The sequence below is a fragment of the Phascolarctos cinereus genome, unplaced genomic scaffold (assembly GCF_003287225.1).
Source record: "Phascolarctos cinereus isolate Bilbo 61053 unplaced genomic scaffold, phaCin_HiC Scaffold_4;HRSCAF=312, whole genome shotgun sequence".
In the NCBI taxonomy this organism is placed as follows: Eukaryota; Metazoa; Chordata; class Mammalia; order Diprotodontia; family Phascolarctidae; genus Phascolarctos; species Phascolarctos cinereus.
In genome coordinates this window covers 704,666,073-704,684,101 of record NW_027555847.1, presented here as the reverse complement: position 1 = coordinate 704,684,101, position 18,029 = coordinate 704,666,073, and the positions used below count along the sequence as shown (strand labels likewise).

The 18,029-nt window shown below is 47.0% G+C and overlaps 1 protein-coding gene across 6 annotated transcripts in view; it reads left to right on the top strand.

Annotated features, from left to right (window-relative positions):
- The window catches only part of MED13L (mediator complex subunit 13L), a 395,342-nt gene that overhangs the window by 368,394 nt on the left and 8,919 nt on the right, over window positions 1-18,029 (top strand). For all 6 annotated transcript variants that reach the window (XM_021008008.2, XM_078154351.1, XM_021008010.2 and 3 more), the window contains 8 exons: window positions 1,377-1,569; window positions 2,272-2,737; window positions 3,322-3,541; window positions 4,160-4,348; window positions 7,629-7,852; window positions 8,064-8,206; window positions 11,691-11,849; window positions 14,333-14,509. In XM_021008008.2, the coding sequence (XP_020863667.1) occupies window positions 1,377-1,569; window positions 2,272-2,737; window positions 3,322-3,541; window positions 4,160-4,348; window positions 7,629-7,852; window positions 8,064-8,206; window positions 11,691-11,849; window positions 14,333-14,509 (1,771 nt within the window). The remainder of the gene's footprint in view (window positions 1-1,376; window positions 1,570-2,271; window positions 2,738-3,321; window positions 3,542-4,159; window positions 4,349-7,628; window positions 7,853-8,063; window positions 8,207-11,690; window positions 11,850-14,332; window positions 14,510-18,029) is intronic.

Genomic DNA, 18,029 nt, shown 5'->3' with positions numbered 1-18,029 from the left:
AGGAAATGAGAGCCTAGTGAGTTCCAGAGCTCATCCACATGGTGTTAGCATCCCCTCGTATAAGGAGAGGAGCTGGGAGTGGAGAGAGGGGACAGTGAGCCAGGGGCTGGGAGGGAGGACTGGGGAGCTGGTAGACAGTGGGCGTGCTATCTTCCCCCCCCCCCAACCTGATATGGTGAACCTCAAAGGAAGAGAGGCTGCTGATGCTGCAGGTGACAGTGGGGAGAAAAGAGCTCGTGACTCTCCTCGCAGGTGACAGCATGGCCAGGGCAAAAGGAGGAACATCTGAGACATTGGCTTATCGGCAGCCCCAAAGGGCTGCTGTTCCACAAGCCGGGGGCTGCATGAGAGAGAGTGAGAGGGATGCCCCTGCCCTTGTAGGGTTTGTCTCCAGACCGTTGCTGGTCCACGCTTGATGTCTGATAAATGGCAGGCAGACAATGGCTCAAAGCAATTCTGAAAGCCGAGTGACGGCCCTTTGTTAACAAATCCTCTGTCTGAGTAGCAGGACCATAAAGGACAAGAGGACCTTGTTCAGTAATGGCAGACACACTTCTTCTACAGACAGCAAGAGGACAGTGACGGTTCCCCCAGCCTGAGAAGGGAGGGCCAGGAGCCCTTTGTAGTCTTCCCTTCATCATATGCCCTGAAACAGGCATGTGGGGTGATGAGCTGTCTTGCTAACAAATGCCTCCTTAAATTGTTTACTTGGGAGACACATTCATTCTCACCCTTTTAACGTTTGTATTTATCGGGCTGGAGAAATGGACTGGAGCCAGGGTCCTGCTTGGGAAAAGCTGTTTACCGTTGAGTCTGTTCCCTTCAGTGTGTAGGCTGTGCCCCGCTCACTTCAGCGCAAAGACAGGTGGCTTTGATTTCATTGTATCAGAAAACACGTAAAAACCATTTTGATGGCTACATGGCCACGTACAGCCATCGTCCTCTGTAAGCAGGAAGTGTGCTAATTTTTTTTGACAGAACCAGGGCAAGTAGCAAGCCCAAATCGTGTTGATGGGATGATCTTGGGGAAAGAAACATTTGTTTTCCCACAGAGAGCTAGAAGGACAAACGCAAAGACACTGTGCTGGCCCTAGAGCCAGGGAGACTCGAGGTCAAATGCAGCCTCAGACCCTTCCTAGCCGTGTGACCCTGGTTAGGTCACTCCACCTCTGCCTGCCTCAGTTTCTTCAGTAGTAAGATGAGGATCTTGCAGCCTCTACTTTCCAGGCTTGTTGTGAGGAGGAAATGAGAAGCTATATGGAGAGGACTAGCACATTATGACCACTAGCGGAGGCTGTTACTCACTGCCCTGCATGGACCAGTGTGAGAAAGAGGCAGCCCCAGCTGCTGACGGCTTCTTTCCACTTGTGCTTTAGATGTGCAGGCTAGGCCAGCACAAGCCCATCTGCAGAGGGCTCCGAGACGGGATCATGCGTGTGGGGAAGACGGTGACGCCAAAGCTGGCGGACGAGCTCGCGAGCGAGTGGTTTAGCCAGCCCTGGAGCGGCGAGGACGGCGACAATCATTCCAGACTCCGACTTTACGCACAGGTCTGCCGCCACCACCTTGGTGAGTGAGACTGTCTCGCATCTGCTCCGGCAGCTTCTGTGGCAGCAGAGCTCCTGGGCTCCCCTCCTGCCTGCCGCTTCTTCACTGGTAGACTCCCCTCTCCTGAACTCAGTGTCCTCATCTGTGCAAGGAGATGGGGACCATCCCCGCCAGTCCTCAGTCCAACCGTCCCAGAGGCAGGGTTGCCCCCAACGTCCCCCTAAAGCTGCACAAAGACAGGTTTGGGGGCACTTGGCATGGCGTTGCTTTGTGGGCATGACGGCAAATGAGGGGCACAGGTGTCCTCAGAGCAGCCCTATGTGTCTGGCTCTCTGAAGCTGCCTTGAGGTCAGCTCAGACAGCTGCATGTACCTCCAGGGAGAGGCAGGTGGGTGCCCCCCCCCCCCAGAGATCAGAGCCAGGAGGGGCCTCAGTGCTTCCCTCCTTCTTAGCCTTTATTAACAGTCTCCCAAACAAGCTGAGCAGGGGCACGCAGTGTATAAGGTTACCATGATGCCGTGTCTCATTCTTGTTGTTATTGCCTTTGTTGTTAGGCCTTTCTTGCAGTGAAAAGAAGCCTTCTCCCAGGTGTGCTAGGGCTCCCCTTGCTGCAGCATGACCTCAGGTGTCAAGGGCTGCATGTAGACCAGGGGGTACGCTGGCTGCTGGCATGGAGACCCTGGAGGGCACTGAGTGGTCATAACCTCCCTCTCCGTGTTGCAGCACCTTATTTAGCTACTCTGCAGCTGGACAGCAGCCTGTTGATTCCACCTAAGTACCCAAGCTCACCCCCAGGAGCAGCAGCAGCAGCAGCAGCAGCAGCAGCAGCAGCAGCAGCAACAGCACAGGCACCGGCTGCCCCTGGGAGTGCGGGGCCGGCGGCTTCGAATCCAGCTTGCGCTTCTGGACCCGGAGCTCCACAGGCTGGCACCTCCAATGGCGGCTCAGGCAGCGCTTGTGCGGCTGCCAGCTCCTCAGGGCCACCGGCATCCTCGGCCTCCTCTGGGCCTGGTGTGACCCCAGGCAGCACAGCCTCCTCTTCAGGCTTTGGTGGTGGTGGTGGTCCAGGACAGACAGCCAGTGCTGGGACAAGCGTGGTGGACAGGGTGCAGGGGAGCCTGGGCTCAGGAGGGGAGACAGAACCTGGACAGAACTCCTCCCAGCAGCCTCCATCAGAAGGACAAGACAGGTAGGGCATTTCTGGAATGCAGCCCAGTACTCTTCACTTCTCTTCCATTTTCCCCTTCTTTGTGGGTCACCAACATCCAGTTTCCCTGAAAACAAAATCCTCTCTCCTGCTTCCCCCTGAAAACCTATTCTTGGGATGCTGAAGACAGTCTGAGAGGAGAGGTCATCCATCGACTGCTAGGCTGTCCTGGGCCCTGGGCATCTCTTGTATTCTGGAGCCTTTAACGTCCCCAGACTTAACAGAGGAAAGAGGGGTTGAGGATTTTTGTTTTGTTCCATTTGGTCTCTGTTTTTAAAGGGCTTTAATTAGCCTGACTGCTTCTAGACATTTTTAGCGTTGCTTCCATCAAACTGGGTCAGACACTAATGGCTGGGTTTGATGCTTCTTTGGTGGGAAGTTTATTCTTTGATCAGAGTCTAGTAAACAAATGTTTTTCCAGTATTTATTTCTGCTGTGTTACTTTTAACTATCTAAATCTTCCATGTTATGATTTTCACTAAACTGTTCTTAATTCTCCCAAGCTTTTAAAAATAGGTGGGTAACTTTGCTGCTGTCTGTGCTTCTAACAATGACCATCTCTCTAGTGTCACAGAAAGGGAGAGAATAGGGATTCCCACGGAGCCGGAATCGGCCGATAGCCAGGCCTACCCGCCGGCCGTGGTCATCTACATGGTGGATCCCTTTACCTACACTGCAGAGGAGGAGTCCACGTCGGCAAACTTCTGGCTGCTCAGTCTGATGCGCTGTTACACAGAGATGCTGGATAACTTACCTGAGAATATGAGAAACTCTTTCATTCTCCAAGTAAGTTTTTTCCCTCTTTTCTGAATATTCTAATCTATAAATGTCTTACAGACATTGGCATTAAAAAAAATCTGAAATAAATGCTCCCCAAATTGGTTATTTGAAGAGCACTTTTAAAATTACCTTCCACTTGGGTCTGGGATCATGATTGATCCCAGAAGCTCATTAAATAGCAAGAATAGAGCAGCCAAAGTGAATTGTTGCCAACTGGTTTGTGTTGGAGAAAAGTAGATGAATGCATTCATTTAAAGAATTTTGAAATCATAATGCCAGCAAGTTGAGAATTCAGCCCTAAAGAAGAATAGTAACAGTCCTCAAGTGATGGTATGTCTGCATCCCTTGGGGAAAGGATGGCATGCAGCAGCTGGGTGGGGACATGGTGAACATCTGCTATAAATTTACAAGAAAATGTGTGTGGTGGCGGGGGGGGTCTCTCGAAGGCATTGGCACCACAGAAACAGAAATTGTTCTTTGCTTTGGGGTACACGCATTGAATAACTGCGCCAGACTCAGAGCTGAGCGGTTCTTTCCTGGGTCACATGGAGAATCGATGCGCTTCTGTTTCCGGCGTTCTCGTCAGCCCCTCCCAGCTTCAGTCTTTCTGATGTGTCTGCCCAGATCGTGCCTTGCCAGTACATGCTGCAGACGGCGAAGGATGAGCGAGTCTTCTACATTCAGCACCTGAAGTCCATGGCGTTCTCGGCGTACTGCCAGTGCAGGCGGCCTCTGCCCACCCAGATCCACATCAGATCTCTCACGGGCTTCGGCCCTGCGGCCAGCATTGAGACGATCCTCAAGAACCCTGAGGTGGGTACTCTGAGGAGAGTCTGAGTGGCAGATGGAGTTTTTAGCTTTCTCTGGGGCCAGCCAGATGCCTTCAACTCACAGTATAAAACAAAAGGGATTATCTCCCTGATAATACAATGTTTTAGAAAATAGGCAAGCGTTTCTGTTGTCGTTCTGAGATGTAGGAGATAAGTCACCAGTCTCCTTCACCTTGCTGATCTCCCATGTTTTTCTTTATTCGTTGAGTCCCTTATTTCCTGAAGTTGAAATGAGCCTTAAATTGATTATTTCTGTTTGCCTTTTCCAAAACCTTGGGCTTCCTTGTGACCGATTCCAGTAATAGGCATGTGTTGTATCCCTCTCTCTGCCAGAGATGTGCACACGTCTCTGTGCTCACTGCGGCTCTGTGTCCGCTCCCCGTCACGGGGCCACATGCTTCTCCCTGAGCTTTGGTGTCTCTCACTCTTGTCTACACCCTACTCCCCACACCCACACACAGTGTTAAACCAGAAAGATACATAGAAGGTAGTGGTGGATGTGCCAAAACAAATTGTTTTTTTAAAAAATAAGGGATGTATTTGCTCCCGGTTTGCTCCTGTTTACCTTGCCTTAGATATTTGTTCCATGCCATGTTTGAAATCTGAATGTCTCTCCACTTTCCTAATTCCTGCTGCATTTACCCCGTGTCAGACCTGGATCAACAAACCTTCACTAGCTGCATTGTATCTACTTCGAAATTCATTATGTAAAAGAAACATTTGCTAACTTTGTCTCACTTAAAATAAATCTGCATGACCTTGAGGTGTCAGTGTGGTGCAGTAGGAGGAGTACAGGGTCGTGTGGCCGAAGGTCTGGGTTCCAATCTTGGTTTTCTGCTTACTCCTCCTGTGGCCTCGGCAAGCCCCTTAACCTCTCTGAGCCCCTGGCTCTCCACTGTGGAGGAGAGGGTGGGAGGGTTTCTGAGGTCCCTTCCTGCTCTGAATCCTATGATGACCCTCTACTCAGAATAAATCTTGGGAAAGATTGACAATTTCTCATTTTAAATCTGGTCACATATAACATTGTTTCTCTGTTGAGTGTGTGGGTGTCCTTTCACGAGGAGCCAGTTTAGAAGTGAAAGACTCTCCCTCGTGCTTGATTCAGGCTGTGCTGCCCATCCATCAATCAATTAACATTTATGCAATACCTCTTATGCACCAGGCATTGGACTAAATGTTGAGGATACAAAGAAGAGCGAAAGACAGTGCATGCCCTGCCCCTGAGAAGCTCGCGGTCTAACAGCTGAGCCGGCAGTCGGGATGATCTTCAGAGAATCAGCAGAGGGAGGGCACCAACATTAAGGGGGATGTTAGCTGGGACTTGAAGGAAGCCCAGAAAGCCAGGAGGTGAAGACAAAGATGGAAAGAATTTCCCCTAATAGGCTGGGCACGAAAACATGTGTATTTGGTGAAATGTGTTAGTTCTAAGGATTTTTTAAAAAACACAGCTTCCTGAATTTGGTGTTGCTCAATTAATCTTGTTCTTAGTGTGTGAATTTCGTACTCTGATGAGCAGCTTAGCTATCATGTCATTCAGGTCTAGAATTGTTTCAAAGAGCTCAGGGAGTTAGTAGAGAAATATGATTAATTCCAGCCTTTCTTAGCAAGCCTGGAATCTGCTTGATCTTAGCCAAAAAGCTGCATGGTGAGGTCAGTTCATTATTTCTCCCTGCTCATTCTGCATGGTGCTTCCTCCAACTCAGTGGTTTTAGTTGGTGTTTCATTTATAATGTTCATTAATCAACATGACGATTATCTTTTGTTCAGAAATCTACTTGTCATCTTTAAACAAATCTAATGTATGAACATTTGGGTTTATAAAACAAAAATCTGAGGCTGATCAAGGTTTACTCACTATCTGATGTCTTTCACTAGTGAGATTTCTTACTGCACCTAAAAATGTTGATCTCCTAAAATTTGCTTTCCATGTATAACTTGTCAGGACCACTGAACAACAGCCACTGAGCAACGAAAGCAGAATATATATGGCCTCCTGAATCCGCTTACACTGCCCCCTGTGGGTCCTTCTTGGTGGGTTTCTACTTCCTCCAGTGAGGCTATCCATGTTCCCTTCCCTGTCTTTATAGTTACGGGCATCAGGAATTTGCATAGGATTTGCCATAGAAAGAGTCTACTGGACTTGAGCGTCATGGAACAGCTCGGCTTGTCCCAGTGGCTGGACAGTGATTGGGAATCCCACCTCCCTCTGCTGTAGCCTACTGCTCTGATGTGAATTAGGATCAGGAAAAGGTTGTGAGCAGTAAGAGCCTGATGTTACCTAGGAAATTTGAGCAAAGATCAACCCCTTTATAACCCCCTAAAATTTAGTATCTCAGTGGATCGTTTGAATTTTTCTTAAGAAAAAGAGAATTACTAAAAGCTGTTGAGGAAAAAGAGAAATTTCTTCATCGTTTTGATCAGAAGAGTCCTGTGTTTGCTTAGTCATAGACAGATCTCAGCATGTTGGGTGCCGGGCCTTTCCCTCTCCCTCAGACGGCAAAACTCATTGTTTTACAGATGAAGAGATGAAGCTGTTTGTTGCATTTGAATGCCGAGAAGCTATGCCATGTTATAAAGATCACTGAATGTCTTTTAACATAGTTCTACCTTGCATCTTAATTCATTTGGGAGCCCATGGTCATCAGAGGGCATCCTTTCACAGTGCTCTGTCTGCTTGGTAAAAGGACAGTGACTTTGTGTTCTGAACAGAACTGATGCCATCACTGAAGCCCGTCTGTGACTTTCAAATGCCACGTTCTCCCCTCTTAGGGAATTTCAGGGTTTTGTCATTTTCAACAGTAGGATTGCAGCAGGCCAGTTTCACAGTTACCCTCTTGACATATAATCCCCAACTATTTAAGTTAAATAACATTTGGGGCCTGGAATGAATCACATGGGTTACATTTTATAAAAATATAAATATTTGTAATCAATTGAAGTGAAGATGACAACTGTGCTTTTACAATCTGTCACAGTTAAGCAATTAATATAAATTATTTGACTTTATTCACAGTTAATGCTTTGAATTCTCAGGTTTCCTTTTTTTAAATAGCTATTTTATTAAATAAGGAAGTATTGATTTGGATTGGGTTTTCTAATTTGTGTCATTGAAGAGATCCTTTTGACCTCGCCGGTGTCATAGAATTCTGCACAGCCCTTTAGTCTTCATCTCTTTAGACATTATCATGGGCCGTTTTGTGTTTATGCAGACGTGGTTTTATGGGCTGGCTTTGTGCTGATATTGATTTTGACTTTGATTTCAGAGGCCCAGTCCAATCCAGTTTTACTCCCCTCCTTTTATATTGGCACCAATCAAAGACAAACAGACGGAGCTGGGAGAGACATTTGGGGAAGCCAGCCAGAAGTATAACGTGCTCTTCGTTGGCTACTGTTTGTCCCATGACCAACGTTGGCTCTTAGCCTCTTGCACTGACCTCAATGGCGAATTATTGGAAACTTGCATTGTAAATATTGATTTACCAAACAGGTAGGAACCTTGGCTTGATGTCCTGTCTGTCCTCAGGCACAACCCCTTCCATTCTCTGTTCCAAATGGGGTTGGCACAATGTTTTGTCTGTTTTGTTTTGGGGGTAGAGGGTTGGGGTAGGGGGAGGGGAGGAGGAGGGGGATAGTTCACAGTAATGTGCTCCAAGGAAGTTTGCTCGCTCTCTATTTTCCCCACTTCTCTTCCTCTCCAGATCTCGGAGGAGTAAAGTGTCTCCACGCAAAATTGGGCTCCAGAAGTTATGGGAGTGGTGCATCGGCATCATTCAGATGACATCACTGCCTTGGAGAGTTGTGATTGGGCGCCTTGGCAGACTTGGCCATGGGGAGCTAAAAGGTAAAGAGGTCTTAACGACTGTAACGATCAAACCAGGGAAAAGAAGATGATGATAGAAGGGAGTTTGGGAACATTACAAAAAAAAAACCAGAAAATAATTGGCGGTGTCCAGTCACGTCAGATTACTACAACAGGGTCTTTGTGTATATAGTACACGATATCACCTGTGTCACAGCTAGCTACTTGTCTAGTTAATTGTTAGGATTTAGAGGCCATTTAAAGAAATGTCAGAGAGACAGTGTGACCTAGCAGATAGAGGACTGGCCTTGAAGACAAGAAGAGTGATGTTCAAGTCTTGCCTCTGGCAGAGAGTGGCTGTGGGAACTTGGACAATTTGCACGGCCTCTCAGTACCCCAGGCAACCCTGTAAATGAAGCTTCAAGCTGGTATCCGCCTTGGTGGAGAATGTTTCCTCACTGGGACTTCTCTGTTCCAATGAAAGCATAGGTCCAATTTATGCCATGCCAACACCCCTATCCCTCCAAAAAAGTTGTTGTTTTGTTTGTTTGTTTTTTATTTTCTTTTATTAACATACTAATGACTGTAATCTGCTTGGTTTTAAAATTCATTTACCATTGATTTTATATAGCACTTTTTGACTCAAGGAGCTATACATAAAACTTTTAAATTATAGTTACCCTAATCCAGCCTTGGAAACCTGTAGAAAGTATCACCAGTTGTTGCAATTTTTCCCCCAGCATTTCTAATGCTTAGGAATGCCATTCTGACAATGAAACTTTTTATTAGCAGCCTGAGAGGATGCATTCATAATGTTGGAGGAATCATCATTTCATATCTTCCTAATTTCTTTGCAATTCAGATTTTTTTTAAATACAAGATTCCACTGTATTTATTGTTTATTGATTCCAAAAGAGCATTTGCCTTAGTAAAGCAAAACAGAGCCTTAAATATTCTTCTCCAATAAGGTGGTCACCATGCATATTTTAAGATTCCTTAATAATGGAATCCCAATTATAATTTTGTTTAATCAGTCAACAGCTATTTATTAAGCACTTCACTACATTCCAGACACAGAGTTAAACAGTGGGGATTCAGAGAAAGGCAAAAATAGCCCCTGCCCTCAGGGAGCTCACATTTTAATGAAGGAGACACCATACAAGATGCATGGTAAATTCAAACAAGTTCAGAGAGAAGACACTAGAGGTGAGAAGTACTGGGAAAGTCCTCTGGTAGAAGACAGGCTAGCTCGGACTTGAAGAAAGCCAGGGAGTCTCTGATCTCAAATGTCCCTCGTGCTGTAATGGAGGGAGACACGTTCCTGCCAGAGGCACAAAATCCACTTATCAGAGGGCTTCTCCACCAGTGGAGATATTCCACAAATGCACCAATTAGCAGATGATATTACATTGGTCACACACATTCCAGTGCATTATTAGGTCATCTCAACCTGATCCATAAATAAGACACAAGAAAAAAGAAACCGATGAAGAAATTTCAAAGTACAGTACCTCATGGTGACCCAAAGATGGCCTTGAGAGTTTGAAGGCTAGTCAACAGTTCCTACTAAGCAGAAAAGGTTGGAGTAGAGACTCTGTGATGGACAGTATATCTCTCCTTCCAAGACAAGCCTAGGCAAATTCAGAGAAGGTGATCACTGGATTTTCCAAAGAATGCTGATTTCTTTGGCCAGAGCAGCCAGAAGTTGGGTGGCAGTGTTGGAGAGTCGTTACAGAGCTGGCTTTTCAGCTCTCTGACACTTCCTAGTTGTGTAACTGTGGAGAAGCTGGCAACTCTCTGAGACTTTAAATTACAGATGAATTTCCAAACTTAATTGATGAGATCTTCAACAGCAGTACTTTGTTTTGCCTATGAAATTAAAGTTCCTAACAGCAACAAAATGCAAAAATTCATCTATTGTTTGTAACTTAGGGGTTATGTTCTGAATTAGTGGAAGGAATATACAGATTGATTGAATCAGCCATCCTTGAGGTTCTGAAATTGGTGGGGTGGGGAGAAAGAGAGAGAGAGCAGACTTAGCTTTATTTCTTAAAGCAAGGATGAGGAGCCTGAGGTTTTGGTCAGGTGCTGATTTGTTAGCATGGCTGCTGGCATCCCTAGGGCAGAGTAAGTGATGGGATAAAAAGGCAGCTGAGAGAACTGATAGAGAGTAAGATGGGAGAAAGAAAGTCAGGTGAATATTCGATTTTGGAAAGTTATTAAGGACAGCATTTTGTCTTGTTTTTGTGGTTCCCTCTCATCCCAGCCCTCTTCTCTCACAAGAGAATGGGAATAGAGGCATCTTGCCCGAGAGATAAAAGTAGCTGTGATTTCATCCAGAGACAGGTACCAAATAAAAACGTCAGCTCATCCACATGCAGTGGCTCCTTCCCTTGGTGGGTCTTCGAGCTTTGCCATTCTTGGGTGGTGTGAATAGGACTGAGGCCTCAGTGTGGGAGGAGTCTTGGTGCAGCTTTTTTACAGAGCTCCCTGTGTGTTCTTAATCTCCAAGGGCTTGTGATGAAGTACTCACCTTGACTGCCTTTTTCCCCTCTTCCTTGTTTAGTTTGAAATCTGTAGTTCACATCTATTTGCTTTTCTGTGGTTTTTAACATGTGCTCTTCATGTTACACTCAGAGCTCTTATTTCAGGTATTCTAGTTTGAAGTATGTTTAGGGGATGAAAATAGTTTTCCTTTCACCTGCTCTGTAGAGAGAGAAGTAGTTGTTTGTTTTTTTTAAGATTTGGATAATAGATAATTAGATAGTCTAAGATAGGCCCTAGCCACGCTCTGAGCTAAAGAAAAGTCCATTTAGGAATAGGGGGGAAAATCATTTCCCTAATAGAAGGATAAAAAAGGAGTTAAGGTGGGATAACGTACCATTGTCATCAAAAAGCATTCTTAAATGGCCTGTGTTAGATGCTTTACAAAATATACTGCAGAGAACTATCCCTTTGGGCACTTTAAAATTGTGATTCCCCCAAAGTGCATTTCGTCTCATAGAATAGTAGTAATTATTATTATTATTATTATTATTATTATTATTATTATTTAATTTTAAAAAGAATTTTTGGTCTTTACTTGGTGTTGATGTTACAAGTGTTAGGTGATATGATCTTGTTGTGGGATGAGAAACTGAGATCCCAGGATTTTGAACTCAAAGGGCCTTTGAAGATGATCTCACCCAATCTTCTCATTTTCCCGCTGAGGAACCCAAGGTACCCAGAAAGGGGATCCTGCAGGTTGTGAAGAACAGTGCTGACATTCAGAATCAGGCCGCTGTTTGCCTTGATGGGAAGGAAAGGCAAAAGGATTCATAACCATTTACACAGCTCCTACTGTGTGCCAAGCATTGTGCTGAGTGCTTTCCTGACATTGCACGCCCTCTAGTGCTTAGCCAGATAGAAGAGGAAGAGACGTGCCATTTTCTGTGTGACACCGAGTCGTTTAGGTAGAGCCAGAGAGAGGACAAAACTCTTTCTAACAACTGTGTGAGACGAGACTGAAAGTTGCCTTTTGTTTCAGACTGGAGCATCCTCCTCAGTGAATGTTCCCTGCAGACAATCAGCAAACAGCTGAAGGAGACATGCCGCATGTGTGGGCTCTCGGCCGCAGATTCGCCTTCCATCCTCAGCGCCTGCCTGGTGGCCATGGAGCCCCAGGGCGCCTTTGTTGTGATGCCAGGTAAAGCTCACCCAGCCCAAAGCTCAGGGCAGAATCTCTCCTGCTGTTCTGGTGGTAGAGATGGAGAGAGAGTGGGTAGAACAACACACAGTTTCTTGGATTTATATTGATTAGGTGGCCAGCCCAAAGAGCGTGCAATAATCGGTCCACAAGCATTTGTGCCTGCTCTCGACCAGACACTGAAGTGCTGGAGATAGAAAGAAAGGCAAAAAACAAACAAACAAAGAGCCCTTCCTCTCAAGAAGCTCACAGTCTAATGGGAGAGATGAGCTGCAAACCACCATGGACAGACAAGGGGTCAACAGGGTCGACTGGAGAGCTCTCAGAGGGAAGAAGCAAAGATTAACTGTCCTGTAGAAGGTGGAGCTTTACCTGAGCCTTGAAGGAAGTCAGGAAAGCCAGGAGGCAGAAATGGGGAGGGGTTGGGAAGGACTTCCAGGCATGGAGAACAGCCAGAGACTTGTTCAAGGCAGAGCAAAGAGGCTGGTGTCACGGGGTCACAGGGTCATGGGGGAGGTGGCTGAGGGGCAAGGTGTAAAAAGATGAGAAAGGAAGGGAGCAAAGACAGCCTATGAAGGGCTTTAAAAGCCAAGGAGGACTTTACATTTGATCTTGGAGTTTGTTGAGTATGGGGGTGATCTTGCACTTTAAAAAGGTCACAGCAGAGTGGGGGATGAATTGGGGCAGGACGGCTTGAGGCTGAGGGCCTGCACCAGCGCAGTGTCAGTATCAGCAGAGAGAAGGGGATGTATATAAGAGATGTTGCAAAGGTGAGATCGGTGAACCTTGGCACCAGCTTGGTTCTGAGGGTGAGAGATAGTGAGGAGTCCAGGATGACTTCTGGGTTGTGAGCCTGAGTGACCAAGAGGAAGCTGTTGCCCTCAACAGTAAGAAGGAAGTGTGGAAGAGGTCTAAGAGGGAAAGAAATGAATTTGGTTTTCAATATATTGAGTTGATGGTGTTTACCAGACATCAAATTCGAGATATTTCTAATGTAGTTGGAGATGTAAGACTAAAGGTTAACTGAGAGTTTTGGACTTGGTAGGTAGATCTGAGAGTTATCTGCATAGAAATGATAACTAAATCCATAGGAACTGATGAGATCATGAAATGAAATAATCTAGAGGGAGAAGAGAAGAAGGCTTATGACAGAGCTATGTGTTACATCCACAGTTAGTGGAGAAAGATCCAGCAAAGGAGATAGCGAAGTCCTACAAGTAGGAAGAGAGAATGGTGTCATGAAAACCAACGGAGAAAAGAGTATTAAGAAGGTGATCGACAGTGTCAAAGTCTACAAAGAGATCAAAAAGGATGAAGTATTAAGAAAAGACTTTTGGGTTTGACAGTTCAGAGAATGATGAGGTTGGAAGCCAGACTGTAGAGAGGTAAAAGGTGAGTGCAAGTCCAAGAAGTGGGGGCATCTCTTACAGAGAGTTTAAGAACAAAGGAAAGGAGAGGCCTGGGAGGACCTCTGGATAGACTGAGATGGGGAAGACATGGACGTGTTTGTAGGCAGTAAGTAGAGAGGTAGAGATTAGAAATACATGATTATCAATGACTTTGATAAAGCTTATGAGATATACAAAGCTCAGCAGGATGGCCATCACAAAGGATGACAGTCAAGATACAAAAATGCTAGAATTTGGGCTGAGTCTAATAAGGTAAAATTTAATAGAGACAATTATAAAGTCAAAAAGTCATCTTCACAAGTATGTGAGGGGGGAAGTGTGTCTGGACAACTATTCTCCTAACAAATAGCTGTGGGTTTTAGTGGACTAACATTTCAATGAGTAAGATATAGCCCATGGAGGCTATGTAGTTGTACTTTACTCTTCCTTGCTTAAATCATCTGGTTTATTGAAGTTTGGGGCATTGCATTGTAAGAATTGTAATTGTAAGTAAAAAATAAAGAGCCAGAGGAAGACAGCCAGGATGGTGAAGACACTTAAATTCCATGCTGGGTAGAAACTGGTTGAAAGCTGTTTAGCCTTCAGCAGCAGAGACTCAGGGAAACCATGTTCCATTTGCTTATTTTTTGGAAAGGTCACGACATGGGAAAAAGATGAGGCTCGGCCTGTTCTGTTTCACTCTAGACTGAAAAACTAGCAGTAAAGGGCAGACATTTGAAAGAGGCAGAAGCAGGCTCAATAGGAGAGAGAAAATGCTACCAAGTGGAGCTCCCCTTAGGAGGGAGGGGCTGCCTTGCCGGGCAGTGGAGCCTTCAGGTGGAGGCTGGAGGACCTCTGGGGTGTGTGGTGGGAGGGAGGGGCCAGATGAGGTGAGAGCCCCTCCAACTCAAAGCTTCTGGCCATGGTATTTGTGTGTAGTCACTGAATGTGGACTCATCATGCTTGAATTGCTAACTTCATCTGACGTGGCAGATGTGGAATTGTGAAATTTCTCCTCCTGCTTCTGTGACAGAGCAGCAGCACGGTGCCACGGGGCACAAAAATGAGGAATCGGGATCGTTCTCTATATTACAGATGCTGTCACCATGGGCTCTGTTTTTGGTCGCAGCACCGCGCTGAACCTCCAGTCATCTCAACTCAACACCCCTCAGGATGCTTCTTGTACGCACATCCTGGTGTTCCCAACATCCTCGACCATCCAGGTGGCTCCAGCCAACTACCCAAATGAAGATGGCTTCAGCCCCAACAATGGTGAGCGCAGTGTTCGCGGGCTGCCTCTGGCAGCTGTTCTGCACGCCAAGCGGGGTTGGGTGTCTTCCAGCCCTGTGGCAATCTGGTGAAGCCTAGGGCAGACCCTGTGCGGAATGAAGTTTCTAGCTAATTGAAGGCAATTTCCACTAGCCGTTAGTGAAGTGAAAGAGGCTGTTTTCCGCTCCCCCATTCCCCCCAGAAATCTGCCTGTGGACCAGGGAACTGTTTGTATTGAGCCACCGCAGATCCCTCTGTTTTCAGGGAAAAGTGTGTAAAGTGTAAAGGAAGTGAGAATCTAAGCAGTTTAAAAGACCTCTTCTCATGATTATTATGCCATGAGCATAATTAGGAAGGCCTGCTATGTGTCAGTGCTTTGCCAGGCTCTGGGGAGTCTGGAGACAATAACCAAAACAGCCCTGCCCCCCAGGAGCTTACATTCTAATGGGGGTGGTGGGGGAGGAGTATCTGAACTCTATTTATTCAAAAAACACGTAGCGCGTGCAGTACAAAGTGAGCACCCATGCTGGTGGGAGCTGACTCTTAAAGGCCTCCCGGAAGGGCCGGTGCTGAGTTGGGCTCTGAGAGAGCCGAGAATGCTACGAGGAGCCAAGGGGTGATGGAGGAGGGGAGAGAGGGCACAGAGATGAGGGAGGAAACCTCTGAGTAGGCCAGTGTGGCTGCCCAGAGGCTGACAGGGCGGAGCAGCCCTAGGCTGGAGATGGGCAGGGGCCCCACGAGACAGGCCCCGGAGGGAGCAGCTCACTGGACACCAGCTTCCTCGGAGTTCTTTATGGGACCATGGGTCTGCATCTTCCTGGCGCCTAGGCAGCTGTGGCTCACCTATAATAGCAGCTGAATAAAAGCATACTGGTGCTGCCTTCAAACTGTTCTTGGTAAGCATGAGCAGTAAGTGACTCATTCTCCATTTCGTGTCCCTGAATTGTTTTTTGGTTTGATCATTTTGCGTTTGGAAGAAGCTTTTCACAAATTATTTTGAAAGTATAAACTGGTGGCTAAACAAACCCAAACAAAGCCACAGAATCCTTTAGATAGGCCCCCAGTGAGTATTTGCCTTTAAAAGTCATGGGTTCTTAATACAACTCTTTTGCTTTAGTCCGATTTGGCATTTCAGCAAGGCCTCACCAAAGAGGGGCCCCTGTCGACATCCACTCAGGCAGGCCCCGTTTCCCAGGTCTGGAGTCCTGTCTGCGAGCTGGCCCCACAAATGCTTAACCTCCATTAACTGGCCTCTCACTGCTTCCCGTGCTGATTAGGAGTGTGTGCACAGAAGGGCGTTCTCTAAAGTGCCGTGGAGTGTAACCTTCCCGGTTCTCTGCCGCCTTTAGCGATTAAGCTCATCCCTTTGCTCTGTGGGCCCCTGTGTCTTTGGAGGCTGAGCAGAACGGGACTAGTTTGTTCCACGTGTGCAAGACAAGTACAACAACGGTGTAAGACGAAAAGGAGGAGGGGTGAGGATAGAGGTCCTGGAGCTCCTCCGTTTCCTAGGTTGTGGATCACTGTGTCGTTCAACCTGGACAATGTTCACTCCTTTTTTTTTCTCCAAGTTTACAACTTAGAGCTGCCTAGAAACTCCTTTCTTTTATTTATTGACAACTGTAATCCGATTTCTGTGTTTCTTATGAAGCTAAAACTCACCTACTCTTCAGAAACTAAGAGTGCATTCTAGGCAGGTCTAACAGGCTAAATAAATACAAAACTCAGAGGCAAGAACTTCGGGTTGGATCCCCTGGCCACTTCCTGAAGGACCTTAGGCCAATTACTTGACCACCTGGGGCTGCATGTCCTTTTATACCTGCAGACAGAGCTTGATTTCATCAGAGAGCTTTGTGGGCCACACAAAGTTTAAATGACTTGCCTGGGTGAGAGGTGACACTGAAGCTTGGGTCTTCCTCACCCCCAAGCCTGGCCCTCTGTTTTACTAGAAACCAGTCAGTCGGCAAACATGTACGTGATTGCTGTGGGCCAAGCCCTGGCCAAGCTCTGGGGATGCAGAATGAGGCTAAAGACAGCCCCTGCCCTCGAGGGGCTCACAAATCTAATAGAGAAGATGATGTGCAAACAAAAATATACAGAGCAAGCTATAGACAGGGTGAGAGGAAATAGTTAACAGGCGGAAGGCCCTGGAATGAAGAGGCATTGGGAAAGGCTTCCTGAGGAAGATGGGATTTAAAGGAGTCCCTACCACGTCAGCTACGAATTGTTAGCATCCGAGATGTAGAACGGGAAGAGACCTGCGAGGCCATCCAACCCGACCGTCTCATGGTACGGACAAGGAAACTGAGGCCCAGGGAGGTTAAATCACATCTAAGATGAGATGAAAGCCCAGGTCATCCGACCACAGCCAGAGCCTTTTCCTCTGTTCCATCATCCTCGGGGAGGGAGGGGTGTGGGGGGGGAGGGAGGGAGGGTATATTACGTAACCGTGAATGAAAGAACGAGCATTAAGTGCTGTGTTCAGATACTGAGCTAAAATCTAGGGACAGACACATCGAAGGAAGTGAGACAGTCCCTTCCTTTGAGGCGCTCACACTGTACTGAGAAAAGACATGGTGTAAAGGGAGGCTTTATGTCAGAGGGGTAGGAGGGGGATGCGCCCTGTGGTGGCGTGGTTTGGGGCGCAGCTGGGAAACATCCATGGCTGCCTGCTTCTGGGCAGGATCAGTCAATGGCATGAGCTGATCAAGCCCGAGTTCCATGGGGGTGGGATGGGCAATGCAGAGGATGGCCAGAGTACAGGCACCCAACGTGGTTGGAACAAGGCTGGGAAGTGTTGAATGTATCAAGTGATAACATAACTCTAAAACAACATGCTTTGGTGTCCGAGGGTATTCGAGGGAGGTTGTAGGATCCCTCTGCCCTCTCCCATTAGCAGGAAGCACTTGGAGTGACTGGGCAAACAACATTCAATTCAGCAGATATTTTTTCATCTCCAGCTGTCCTGGGGCAGAAGGAAGAGGTGATAGAAAATGGTTGTTCAAGCTCCCAGTCTGGGGGCAGGGGCCAGGGAAGCTGCCCCCGGCCTCTTTACCTGCAGTCAGAGCATGATGAGTCGTGACAAGGGACTGGAGGTGGCCGCCCCTTCACAGCTAGTGCAGTGGCTTCAGCTTCTCAACCTCCTGCACCCGTCCTCCACTCAGCCGCCAAAATGATTTTCCTAAAGTGCTGTTCTGACAGCCCCCGCCCCCCACTCATTCGGACCCAGTGACTCCTGTCATCTCGAGGGTCAAATATACGCTCCTTTCTGTGGCTTTTAAAGCCCTGGGTAACCTGGCTTCCTCCTTCCTTCCCTTTATTCCTCTCCTGGTGGCCTAGTGAATAGAGCTCTGGCCCTGTGTCAGAAAGACCTGAGCTCAAATTCAGCTGCAGACACTTCCTACCTGTGGGACCCAGGGCAAGTCACTTAAACTGCCTGCCTCATTTCCTCAAATGTAAAATGGGGATAATATAACACCTGCTTGGTTGTTGTGGGGATGAAATGAGGTAACCGTAGAGTACTTAG